The 14,016-nt window shown below is 42.0% G+C and overlaps 1 protein-coding gene across 5 annotated transcripts in view; it reads right to left on the bottom strand.

The window, feature by feature from the left end:
* The window catches only part of LCORL (ligand dependent nuclear receptor corepressor like), a 527,585-nt gene extending 515,504 nt beyond the window's left edge, over positions 1-12,081 (bottom strand). For 3 of the 5 annotated variants that reach the window (XM_078678413.1, XM_078678419.1, XM_078678416.1), the window contains exon 1: positions 11,933-12,081. In XM_078678413.1, the coding sequence (XP_078534539.1) occupies positions 11,933-12,050 (118 nt within the window). In that variant the 5' untranslated portion in view covers positions 12,051-12,081. Of the gene's footprint in view, positions 1-10,430; positions 10,593-11,932 lie in introns of those variants that run through there. The other 2 variants (XM_078678418.1, XM_078678414.1) reach the window with 2 other exon arrangements.
* Between the last annotated feature and the right edge of the window lie 1,935 nt (positions 12,082-14,016).

Below are 14,016 nucleotides of genomic sequence, written 5' to 3'. Positions count from 1 at the left end.
TCAAGGAAACTGGCCTTAATAAACACATTTGGCCAGAGGCACATTTCCAAAATATCACAATATTAGACACCACATGTAGTCAGGAACACTCAGCCAATTAGGACAGTCTGCACACCACAGTGATCACGCAAAGCCCCATGCCAGACATCTGGAAACACACACTGGCTCACACTAGCTCTCCTCAAGGTCGAGAGCCATCCATCTCCTTTATCAGACGATTGTATTCATGATTTAATCACTATGCCCGGACCCACATGCTCTAAGAATGTGAAATCGGTTTATTGTACCACAAACTGTATATGATCGGCCAAAACTTCTGTACATGGAGTCTTCAGACGCGACAGTCTATACTCTCTCCGCAGCTGCGTTCAATTAAACAGACTGTTGATAAAGGCCTTCATTTTTAAGGGAAACCCATATCTGAGCAACACTTCACTAGGAGGTATTCTAACCAACACCTCTTTACAAACTGGTTTGTTTATAGACAATTCTACGTCTGCCAATTCTTAACTAGGACTCCATTAGAAAACCCTCATTTTCTTTTAAGCCAATAAGTCGCAGATTTACTGGTGTGTTTTCGGCTATGTTGTTTTTTTACTCATTATCCTCTAGAATGTGCTAGCATCAAGAGGAATTAATTGCTACTTCAATGATTGTAAGGACTCTAGATCGTAGGTTGGCAAACTATGGCCAGAAACCCTCTTCCAACACTAATCTGGTTAGTTGTATGATGGTCTGGTGGTAAAAATTAGTTTCGTTTTCACTAAATATTATACTCAAACAAATGTATGGGGTCTCATGTGTCAAAGGTTTTGTTAAAGTACACCTGTGGTTCACTGCTGTATCGTTCTGCAAACCTACGTAATGCAGCAATGTTCTATTTGGAGAAAGGTGTTAATTCACCTTGCTATCCTTCAGACACTGTACTTCTTTGGTCTTTAACAATTCACAAATACACATAGATCCCTTGAAGTAGCATGGGACATAGTGATCGTCTGGGGAGAAAAAATAAAATAAATCATACAATCAGAAAAAATAAAATAAATCATACAATCTGATTTTGGGGCCATTTTTTTTAACACCAACTTCTCAGGTAATTTGCAATCATCTCGAATTCTCACTGCAAGTAATCTTTATCACTGGAATAATGGACTTAATATTGGTGCGAAAATGGCTTTAGAACCCTTCCCATATTGTTGATCATCATCAACTTCAAGACAATCATAGATAGATTTTTTAACTAGGCAAAATGTGTTGAGCAGTCCGTTAATCTAAATACATTCTTAATTAGTACAGAAGCAAAGGTGAGCCCCCCCCCCACACACAGCTTTTAAATGCAGATTGCTAAAGAGGACAGCGTAATTTGTGTTATCACTGTTAGATTTAAGCATTTTAGGACAATGGAGAGTAGTTGAAGATCAGATACATCTGATGTAAAACCATAGAATCTGGGGCGTTCTTTTGTTCACACCACGGTCATTGTTCTACAATGAAATGTGCGTCAACCTAAGGTCACACTCATTACACCTAGAGCTGGAAAAAGGTCTACTACACATTTCAGTCCTCCTTCACTCACCTCCACTAAAGAATGAATTAGACAGAACCCAGGACCCTAAGATTAGTCGGACAACCCATTATTCCAATACTCATTTTATGAAAACACACTACCCCACCCCGCCTCATGACAAGAAAGGTGGGAATGTTAGTTAGTTTAACCATGGCTCTCCTACAAGTGAACAGTCACTAAAGCATTCACCTCAAAACTGCATCCTCAAATGTTTTCAATTGCATAGTTTCAAACACAAAGAAGACCTGGTCTGCATTCAGTTGTGGTCACAGGTAGAGTGTAAAAAAGTTATTTATTTTGGCTTCCCAAATGAGCTACAAAACCACTGCAGTGGACCCAAAAACAGGATGAAATCATGCAGCATTCTCAAACATACTTTTGAGTTCAACTAATTTTTCATCATCAGCTTTTAAAAGTACATCAGGTACAGCGGCTTTCATTGGTAACTACCACCAGCACTTATTACGGGAGACCAGAGCTCTGCCATATACCTCACTTTCCTAGTCAGCTGCTCTCTTGACTTGCAGGAGACAAAAGATCAGTACCTCTTTATTTACACTAAGGACATGGAAACAAAGACAACGGCTAAGGATCACCATTCAGTGTATTGGCAGCCTTTCTTATTTCCACAAAACACATGGAAACAAAAAGGACAGTTGCAAATATTCCCAGTTGCTGTGTAAGCCAACGTCCAGTCAGCCTGGTTGTAGAGCAGACAAATGAAAGGTAGTCAAGCACGAGTATAAGTGGTTGTGGGTTGGAGGGGTTAGCAAAATAAATAACAAAAAAAAACAACAAAAAACAAAAATCAGATATGCAGTTATTTACAACTTAAGCACTTGTAAAGGTCCATTTCTCCAGTACTTGGGCTGAGGAAGCAGATCATTGATCTTGAATGCCAACCAAAACATAATAAAGTTCTTGTCTCTGCAGGAGCACACTTTTTTTGAACCGCACATATTGTAACAGATCACATTCAAATGGAAGCAGTCATCAGGTTACCACTTTGTTTAATTATTTGTACATAGGTGGAGATGGGTGTCAGGGGCACCTCACAGAACTGGCTCAGGAGCTATCTGACAGACCAAAGCTCGAAAGTGCATGTGGGTACCTTAGTCTCAAGCAACCAGCCCATAGACCAGGTGTCCCCCCCATGGCTCTATTTTGAGCCCTACACTCTTCAATCTGTATGTGGAACCCCTAGCCAGTGTATGTGGCACCCCTAGCCAGTGTGATTAAAAGCACACAGCATCATAAGCTGACTATACTCAGCTGCTAATCATGTTAGGACCAGACCTGACTGACACTTCCTGAATCGAAGTTTGGTATGTCCGATGTACACATCTGGAAGCTAAACAATCATCTGCAACTTAATGCCAGTAAGACCAAAATCATACTCTACGGCAAAGCATAAACTTTGTGGTTGAGCAACTGGTGGCCTCCCAATCTCGGCATATGTCCTTCACCCAAGTCGGTAGTTCGTAACCTAGGAGTACTGATTGACATGATCAGTCATGGAGAGGTGATTGTCAATCATGTGGCCAGCATCTGTTACATACTAATGTGCAGCCTTCGTAAGAACTTCAAATGGGTTCCATTGTCATCTCGAATAACGCTGGTTCAAGGATTAATCATCAGTCGGCTAGACTATGGAAACGCCCTACATCAACGAAGAGCTCCTTACCAAACTACAGGTCCCTCAAAACATTGCTGCCAGACTGGTATTAAATCTACCGTCCCGATCTCCCTCGATACTAAGTCTGAGAGCTGTCCACTGGCTTCCAATGAGAAAACGCATAACATTTAAGGTTAATTGTCTGGTCCACAAAACCATCAGTGGACATGATCCACATTATCTTGCAAATAAACTGATCAGGTATAACTGCTCCAGAACTCTCCGATCCACCAACAATATCTTCTCACCCCTTTCAAGATCTGCACCGGCAGAAATGGCGGAAGATCCTTTTCACATCTTGCCCCCACCCTATGGAACTCACTCCCTCTACGTATGGAGAACGACCATTGTAAATTTCATAAGGCTCTCAAAACCTGGCTGAATAGGTTCTCATAGAACTACTGCTTGCATAATATTGCCAGTATACACCAAAGGAAGTCTTAAACAAGAAAGCTCTGAAGGTCCTACATACAAACAGATGGGGCACAAAAATACTTCTACCCTGCCCTTTTGCACAGTTATAAAATATCTACTATAGCAGTGGTTCATAAGGTGAGAGACTCGTTTGAGCCGCTCCACCCTCCCCCCCATTTTCAAATAGTTCTTAATGTACAACACATTTTAAAAAGAATTGCTGTACAAGACTCCAGAGAGGGAAAAACTTTACAAAAATGTCATGCATGCAGCACTCTAATACCTCGTCATTATGAATATCAGAAGCTCCAAAAAGTAGCTTGAGGCAAAGTTAAACTTTTCTCTGGCAACAAACTAATAGATTGTATTCTCCTGACCAAATTTCCAAAGATACGAACTCACAACAATCAGGTTCTTATAGTTCTGTTCTTAATTTATTCCAACCACTAAAAGTTAAAAGCGAAACATAGGAACCTCGGAGAAGTTTGGGGGCAATGAGGAATGAAGCCATAAAAAATGTTGAAGAATAAGGGGAAATAGGGATAAGGTAATAGATAAGTGATACTCGAAAAACATTACCACTATAAGGTCCAATTTGTTTGGCAAAGGCACTCTGGTACTGCTGGCTAAATGTAAGAAACCACTCCAGTTGTTTGATAATGAGATTCGTTGTCTCAGCAACTAGTGCATGAGAACTAGGGTGGTTAAGAACAACGAATCCCCTACAACATAAACAATTATCCAAGTTACACACAAAAAAACTAATCAGGAAATGTGATGGATTTAAACCCTACAGAGCAGAGAATAAGCGATGAGCATTTAGAAAATACAGAAACCACTGCTGCTGGGTTTGGCTGATCTACACAAAAACATTGGCAGGAAGGGACAATGGGGTGCTATGCAAACGGTCAGGACTTAATACAGGTAGGAGGAAGGGTTGTACTCTTGCACTGCTCTTATTCACAAAGGCAACTTAACTGGGTAACAGTGGCACCCAGGTTTTTACAGCAGCAGAGGCCAAGGACAGGCTTTGTACTCAGATTACAACCTCCCTTATGCAGTAGACACGGAGAAGACCATGCTCATGATTCTGCAAGCATTTCACTAAACAAGACCTAAATGGTGCAAGTGCTCCGCACTAATAATTAAAGACTGGGAGACAAAATAACTGACGCAGAGAGGCAACCATACAAGTTGGGTGAACATTAAATATTTGGGAACAGAGTTTACACAAGGGCAAAAGACCTTTAACATAACCTACATGCAATCATGACTGATTTTCAGGATGGAGGTAAGTCTATGGAGAACCCTGCCCCTCTCCCTATTGGGTAAGGCAGCTGTTTTCAAAATTACAGCTGAGCTCAAAAATATAGAGATCCCGAAAAACACCAGCTATGCAGTCTGGGACACCCAATTTAAGCTACTGTTAAGGGGAATGCAGAAACTTGCAGTAGGACAGAGGCGATCCACGTACTGAGTTGAACATGATCTATCGGCCAGCTTAAAATTGTGGTAATGGGTGGCCAAATGTATGGCAGTATTATTGGACCTCTCAACTATATACAAAACGAATAAGCACAACACATAATGCAGAGTAATAGGCTAGACTGGTCTTTGAGTTAGGTCCTATTTACATTGTATTTGACAGAGGTGAGATAGCCTTGCTGACAGCCACAATTGTGGGCACTGCTTAAAACATGGAAAATAGCCACCACAGAATAGGGTAAAACAAGCACTGGGAAAGCCAGCAAGTTGGTTTTATTTGGTAACGCAAAGCAGAGCACAAAAGAGCTAGACAAACAATAGCGAGCCAGCAAAAGTGTACAGCGAAGGCTACAATTGTAAAGTTGTCAGAGTCCCTCATGCAGTTCGAATTAAGTACTCAAGTGGAGGTGTAAGTATATCCAAAAGCCTTGGGTGACAGGAGTATCCCACAGTGCTGAGAAAAGAAACGAGTGACAAGGCTTCAAGCCAGTAGCTGAAAGACGCTGGTCAATCAACGCTCACTACATATACTATCAAACCCAACTAAAATGTCTTAAAAGAAACTCTGCAAGTGAAAGTAACAGTGCAAAAAGAACGTGAAACTAGAGTGTTTCCATGGCGCGACCTTATTGGCTTAGTAGATATTGGGGGGGGAAATCAAGAGGTTATTCGGGGAGAAAAATTAGTTGCCAAGATTGCAAAAGTTACCATACACAGGCTCAACTTGCTCTTTCTTCATGCACAAATGAATGGAAGAAGATAGCTACTTGATGCCACTCACACAGATAGAGTCCTGGGAGAAAGGATGACAAGGGATGAAATAAAAAAAAATCACGACTAATGCATAATAATTGATTTTCTGGGTGACCTTGGGGGTAAATGAGAGAAGAATGTAGGGCTCACTGGTAGACAGGCTTGGGGCACCGCGGAGAGAGGACTATAAAAGCAAGTCCCAGTCTTATCCAGGCTAAGATCACTATAATTAGCAGGTCGTACAAAATGGGGCAAGCAATCACTGGTCGCTGCACAGAATTTGATGCTTCTAAAAGAGTAAACTACGTTATGTCTGAGGAGACAATTGTACTGAATGAAATAGTTGGAATAACCTCAATAATCACAATTGATCTATGCCTGACTGATGTAGTGTTTCCCTAAAAATAAGAATTATTTTTTCCTTTTTGTATTCCCAATTTTGTTTTTTCTTTTTGAATTATATGTAATGTGACTGTCTGGTAATAACTGCCATTGTTTTTAATATTATTGCATATGTCAGGGAAGGAGTACAAGAATTAGATAGAATACACTGTGCTTCCGTTTGTTTTAATGATTTTCTGCATACATTTTCACTTTTTTAACTTATGTTTTTATATGTTTGATTACATTTCCTCTCTGTTCATTTTCATCTGACTGGTGCGTAAAGGGTGTATGAGGCAAATTGTTGTATTGTGTATGACATTTACCCGAAGGGGACTTTTTTCAAGACTTTGGTCGCTGCACAGAAAGACCAAGGAAGGAAATCAACTTCCTACACACTTGTAGAGCTGCAGAATTATATACACAGTCTGAACGGTTGCAGCCAACATTGCAAGAGTGCATCCCATAGATGCAGACAAATAAAAGTACCCCCTCTGCTACCTTGGTCTAATGGTTGCCAAAAGGGGTTCAGCTCACAAATGAGGCTTAGCGTCCATCCCCAAAAATTGGCAGAGGTGCGCAGATCAGTGCAAAAGTGTGTTTAAGGAAGCATGGGTTGCACCCGAAGATCTGAGGCCTATGGGTGAAATAGAAGGCTTTGGAGTGAGGGGGAGATGGGCATTCTTGTGTCGGTTGGCACACTACAGTTGTGAGTGCTGAGAAGGGGTATGCACTGAAAGTAAAATGGTTTCAGCCAGAACTGTCTGCCTTGTGTTCACCAGCCTCTTCCGCCCCCAAAGCAACAGATGATGCAAGTTTAAAACATAAATTATGAGAAACTATGTAGTGGGTTGATTTGGAGAGCATCTACATGGTTGTTAGTTGCTTAAATGCAAGCGTGTTTCCCCCCCCCACAAGAGTGATAATAAAAATTAAAAAAATGAATATCAAAGCTGCCGGTGTTAAGATTGACGGGATGACTGCTCTATTAGGGATGCAATAAAATGGCATAGTACGACACGTAGTCTTGTTTTCACTAGAAATAGCAACCTCTAACAGATACACTAAAGGACACAACCACTAGAGATTAATACACCTACGAATACAACAGGCCATAATAAACTTCTCAAAGCAGCACAACGTACCCATCCTAAAATCTGGGCTTCAGTATTTACCAAAGCATTCCCCACCAATTCCAGGTAACATCTTATGCCTGGATGAGGAAAAAATAAACTTGTACAAAAAATGTTACGAAGAAACACGGCAGCAACAATTTTTCAAGAAATATTTTTGCAAATGTACTGAGCATTTGTCCACCAAGGGTGAATATAAGAGGCCTCACTTCCTTTTTGCTATCTCAATTGACAGTTTCCCTCAACATGATTCTAAGTGAGCTGGAAGAAAAATATGCAAAGAATGTGAGGGTCACAAGTAATTAAAATGAAATCAACCCAAACTTCAATAATCTTCAATATTAAAAAGACAATATGGTGACCGGCAACCCTCTTAATAGAGACAGATAACTATGAATAATCAAAAATGCAGACTCTAATCTTCAGGAAACTAATAAAGATTTTAACACAGGTGGTCAGCGTTTCCGGAAACTCACAATGTACTGCTACTTTGAGATGAATGCCCAATCGTGGTGCCCTTTACAAAGTGGCAAAACAAAGCATAATTGTTGGCAATGCTGCGTGTTGCTTTTAAAGTATGGAAAACATTTAATAAAATGAAACTTAGCTTAATGTTACTTCATTGTGGTTCTCGCCAGGGAGAAAAATGTATACACATGGAGACACGCTCCTAGGCTTGCATCCGTTGGTCCCTGTACAGGCAAATTCGTCTTGAACTTGCCAAATGACATTTGGAGTGACTCACTTAACTGCCACGCTACTGTACGCTTAAAGAAGTATTTGCTTTCAACACATGTTCAAGAAACAGCGCGCCCTCATGGACAGGTGAGATATTTTGGTTTAGTGCAGTAGCCTTTTACACAGGTTACGGCATATATTTCCACTTTATATAAAAAAAAATACGGACTGCAATCATAAGTTCTCGTGGATATCGGACTTTACTGCACTGCCAGAAAAGATTAATTGCGTAGCACACATAGCAGAATACAACCAGCAAAGAAGGTGTTTTTTTTAACAAACTTATTTAATACCCAATAGAAGCAGAGGAAGAAAGAAGCTAGTGTATTAATTTATTTTTGCAGGTTACCTGTTTAAGCATTACTTGGACATGGCAAGACATCAAGAGCAATGTTGTATGTATGCGAGGCTTAAATGGTAACTCTTTGGATATAATGGAACTAAAAGATATATAGTGAGATGTGCAACCAAATACATCACCATTATAAAGTAAATAATTCCAAAAAGTGAAATGATAAAATAAGTAAGGAATCAGATCAGAAGCCTATCGATGCGACAATAGCAACAAGATGTCAAACAGCTTCCTGCAAATCGTAAATGTTGGGTACGACTAGTGGGTGTCCAAAAAGATGGATACATGCTCGATTGACGAACAGTATGTTGTTACGGGTGAAGAGGCAGGTTGTTAAGGAACTCTTTCTGGGATGCTTCAATATTATCAAATGGAAGCAACCTTTCAAAAGGAGGAAATGCAAGATTCAGTACAAGTGCCAGTTGGGTAAATCCTAACTGGCAAATGTGGCGTCACATTATTTAGAAGACAAAGGGAAGTTTGTATTAAGATAACATGAAAGCAAATGGTGCTTATTTCCCCATTTCGTTGTTTTTAGTAAAAGTTAGATGATTATATAGGACTAAAAATCAATTGTGCGCGCAACAGAGCTGTTAGTATGTATGAAAAGGCACAATGTTTACAGTTGAACCATGACGTTATTTTATTCACAGTTCTGTTTTATTGTTATAGAAATGTTATGGAATTAGGTCTTGGAAAAAAAAAAAATGGGATTGTACAGAATCCATGAACGTTATATTTGAGAAATGCATGAAAAAATTGTACGTTTTAAGTGCAATGAAAATGTGACTATAATACACAAAATATTTTAAACTAATAAAAATCAGGTCCGTCTGAAACTTCAACATGCTGAAATCCAAAGTCTTCCAGATATATCAATCGACTGCTGGTTGGATAAAAGAGAGAAATAGAAATTAAATAACTGTGACAAACATCAACTGTAGATTGCTGTAAACATTAAAGTGGTGAAAATCTCCCACAATAACTCAGGACCAAACAGCAAGTTTAAGATACTGGAGGAACAAAAACATCTCTTCATACTGCAACAGGCCAGTAAAAAGCATTGATTGGGACCATTCCCATACAATACGCAGAACACTATTAGGTTTATACAGAACTCTAAAAGTCATGAGACATTCAACAATGATCATATTTTTTTTTAAGGAAATGCATTTACTTTTTAGATTATTAAGAGGCATGCAAAGGGCCTGGTTCAGTGTAATATAAACAGTAGATTAAAACAAGTAAAATGTAACTACATAGACTGATTGAAAAAGCTTCAAAAATATTCGCTTGTCGGGAATCCAGTTTGACCAATGTGATATAAAATAATTTGTACGGACCTCTTTACAGCATTCCCAAAATACCAGCACATTCATATAATCTCAATAATACAGACAGCCCCTCCTATTCTGACACAAAGTTACCATGGGCTGGTTCCAATAAACTCCACGGAAGAGTTGAGGCACACTGAAGTCTTACTTACAGAACATCAACAACATTGCCCTGAAACTGGGGAAATATATTCTGTAGATGCAAAATGTCAACTACAAACGCGCATTTATTAGTGGTGCGAAGCTCAAATTCTCTAACAAAGGCTATCTACAGACGTCAAAACACTGGTGCTCTTGAGATTTTTAACTATCACGAGCTTCGACCAACGCCGACCAACCACCAAGACTGATAGAGATTGCTATATTTTGCGGTTAACATTGACAGAATATTATTATAGAATCGAGGGAAATCGGGAATCCTGGCTACGGCAGGCTACCTTCCCGAATGAATTCTGCGGTATACAAATACACATGTCACTAAACTATATGAGTTTTGGGTGTTGCAAAAGGCCCTTACCGTGACAGCAAAAAGATTACACATTTTAAAATCTCTGCGTTTAAGAGTCTAACTTAATTTTAAAATAAAGTAGTGACATACCTAGAGTAGCCAGTTTCTCTTTGTTTTCAGCAGAGGTTTCCGGAAATCCCAAAACATCGTTTTTCACTTGGCTCTACGGTCAATTTGCCAGAATACACGACGAACCTATTCGTGCCGATTGCGGTTTAACATGAACAGTCCCGTCCCGATTAACTTAAAGTCAACACCATGAACATTTGACTTTAAACAACATTTCTCCACCACTTCACGGCCAAATTATTTTGTGAGGGGGTGGCAATTAAAGGGCCTGACCCTCTGACAACAGCGTGGCAATGGCTGAAACCATAATGGTACTGGCAACAGGATGCAGATATCGCTCCGCTTTCGAATATATAAAATGATGAACATGCACCGCTGCAGATCACCACCAGTTGGGGGAGGGAGGGGACGAGATCAGGTGCATGCAGCAAAATAAGCGAAGGGAGGAGGGATTTTGCGGCCAGTTTGTGTGGTAAACTGAAAAGGGGAAAAAACAATGGAGATTGTGGATCTGATGAAAGAAAAAAAACAAAAAGAGGCTTCACTTGGCCAGAGAACAGCGCGCACTCCGCCTCCTGCCGTCGATGAGCTGCTGCTGCTGCTTCCTAGAAAGCAGCAAGCAGCAGAGGGCGGGGGAGCGCTCAGTGCGAAGTTTGAAGGATCGGAGCCCGGGTTCAAAGGCGGGAGAGGGGTGTGTTAGCTTCCATGGCCTCCCTTGCCATTATCACTGGGCAGTGTGCAGCCGATTACCGAAAGGAGGGGACTGAAGGAGGCAAAAAACAAAGCAGCCAGCTCTTTATTAGATAGTGTTTCGAACATAAGATTAACGGAGGTCCTCGTATGGTTCATCAGAGAAAAATAAATAAATCTGAGTGTCAAACGGCGGATTGGGGGGCTTATACACAGCAACGGTTTGAGGATTGCGGCAGTCCTATTCCTAGAGTGCGTCGGCGCTCGCGCTAGTTACAGTACAAAGTTTGAACAGAACTACAGCTCGGAAAGCAAATACACTGTCAAGCCCAGCGACGAAAGGGGGAGCTAGTATCACATTGACAGTCGCACCCCTATCCTTCATTCCCTGGAGGCAGGACTTTCATGGAAAAATAAAAGTTCACGTTGTCCAACCGTCAAAGGCCGCGAGACGGATACAGGTAGGCCTTTTTCAGTTTAAGATTCCCCTGTCCTCATCTATTCTACCACCCCTCTTCCGGGTACGGGGCATGTAAACAACGGCAGCCTCCAAACCCCATGACAGGCGGATGCAGAGGGGCAAAGAAGCCGGCGTGGAAATGCCTTCAGGCGGCCCAGTTAGGTTTATCGAAAACTGTCATCCTCACCAGATAACAGGGGAGTTATGATGGAGTGGGTCAGGGGCGACGGCTTAACCCAACTCCCCCCCGCCCCCAACTCCCGTTGGCCACCTCTTGCTTTGGCATCCTACATGCTCACTTCCGTGGAAAGCAACGCTGCATCTCGGACCTCAGGAGAAACTGCGAAGGCAGCTGTGGGCGTTTTTCTCTTACCTACACAGTGGATAAGTCTGTGCCGCCAGGAGTCGAGCTCCCGCCGGAACCCCTTCCTCTCCGCCGAGCACCGAGGGCTCCGGCACTGGGCAGCCATTCTGCCTCTTCCCTTTTCCATCTGCGTGTGACGTCACTAGCCCTCATTTACATACGGCGGCGGGAGGAGCACGTCTGGTGATTGACACCTGTCGTGAGTGGTGACGTCACTGGTGAGGGCCTACATCAGCCATCCTCCTACAGTCTTCATGAACAGCTGACCATTGACAGCATCTAAATAAAATGCCTTGCTATGTGGGCGGGCTCTCATGCGGCTTAGGAGGCGGCCATGTTGTGGTGTAGGTAAACTATCTACGTCCAATGGAAGAATTGAACAGAGGCTCAGGGTTCGCCCTTTTCTCTTAAGCCCCGCCCTTCCGACCGTTAGGTACAGTAAACATACACTTAACGTGGCCGTCAACTTGACAGCATGAAGCGTCAGAATATGAAGTGATGCGGTCTAGTTTTTAAGGTGTGATTTCTTTACACGTTTCATTGTTGCACAGTTATAATACCGCCCTCCTCCTTTACAGCCTCAGCGCAGTTTGGCATATCCGCTGCCCTTGTGATCTATTGCGGTGTATATATATATATATATATATTTTTTTTTTTTATATTGGCAAGTTATCAGACAGTGCAGAGTGTGCTAATAACATCTACTGTTGGCTGAGGGGTCGCTAGTCAAGTTATCAGACAGTGCAGAGTGTGCTTGTCATTGTACACGAAGAGTATATATATAAAATCACCGCGTTGGGAAAGGAGGTCGTTTTGGAAGGTGTTTACATACAGCGCAGTGTGAGTGGGACACTCTGCATACCCACTGGGGCTTCATCAGTTCTTAATGGTGACAACGCAATTTGCAACTCACTAGAGGAGGACTAATGTGCACTACTGATACCATGAGGCTCTGCGAGGAGGCGACGCCCAATGGGGCGGTAATCAGAAGTTGAAATAAAAAGTGCACACCCTGCTTTGCGCTGTTTGAATAATGACTTGCCTATGAAAAAGTGCTAGGAAGCACGAAACGCGTTGGCGATTTGGATTATTTTTTAATGCAGAATGTCATACCAGCTGAGCTGTAACTTCCGAAAATAAAACGTAAAGAATACCTACCTTTGTGTGGCTTCTCCGAGGGGGCAACTCTTGTGTGTGATGAAATGTTTACGGCTGGTCCGGCCGTGGAGAAGCTCCGCTGCATGAAAGCGGTCCTGTGGTGTCATTTACAGAAAATCACCGCGTTGGGAAAGGAGGTCGTTTTGGAAGGTGTTTACATACAGCGCAGTGTGAGTGGGACACTCTGCATACCCACTGGGGCTTCATCAGTTCCTAATGGTGACAACGCAATTTGCAACTCACTAGAGGAGGACTAATGTGCACTACTGATACCATGAGGCTCTGCGAGGAGGCGACGCCCAATGGGGCGGTAATCAGAAGTTGAAATAAAAAGTGCACACCCTGCTTTGCGCTGTTTGAATAATGACTTGCCTATGAAAAAGTGCTAGGAAGCACGAAACGCGTTGGCGATTTGGATTATTTTTTAATGCAGAATGTCATACCAGCTGAGCTGTAACTTCCGAAAATAAAACGTAAAGAATACCTACCTTTGTGTGGCTTCTCCGAGGGGGCAACTCTTGTGTGTGATGAAATGTTTACGGCTGGTCCGGCCGTGGAGAAGCTCCGCTGCATGAAAGCGGTCCTGTGGTGTCATTTACAGAAAATCACCGCGTTGGGAAAGGAGGTCGTTTTGGAAGGTGTTTACATACAGCGCAGTGTGAGTGGGACACTCTGCATACCCACTGGGGCTTCATCAGTTCTTAATGGTGACAACGCAATTTGCAACTCACTAGAGGAGGACTAATGTGCACTACTGATACCATGAGGCTCTGCGAGGAGGCGACGCCCAATGGGGCGGTAATCAGAAGTTGAAATAAAAAGTGCACACCCTGCTTTGCGCTGTTTGAATAATGACTTGCCTATGAAAAAGTGCTAGGAAGCACGAAACGCGTTGGCGATTTGGATTATTTTTTAATGCAGAATGTCATACCAGC

Source organism: Lissotriton helveticus, chromosome 2_2, assembly GCF_964261635.1.
Source record: "Lissotriton helveticus chromosome 2_2, aLisHel1.1, whole genome shotgun sequence".
NCBI classification, from domain to species: domain Eukaryota; kingdom Metazoa; phylum Chordata; class Amphibia; order Caudata; family Salamandridae; genus Lissotriton; species Lissotriton helveticus.
This window is presented reverse-complemented; position numbering and strand designations above follow the sequence as displayed.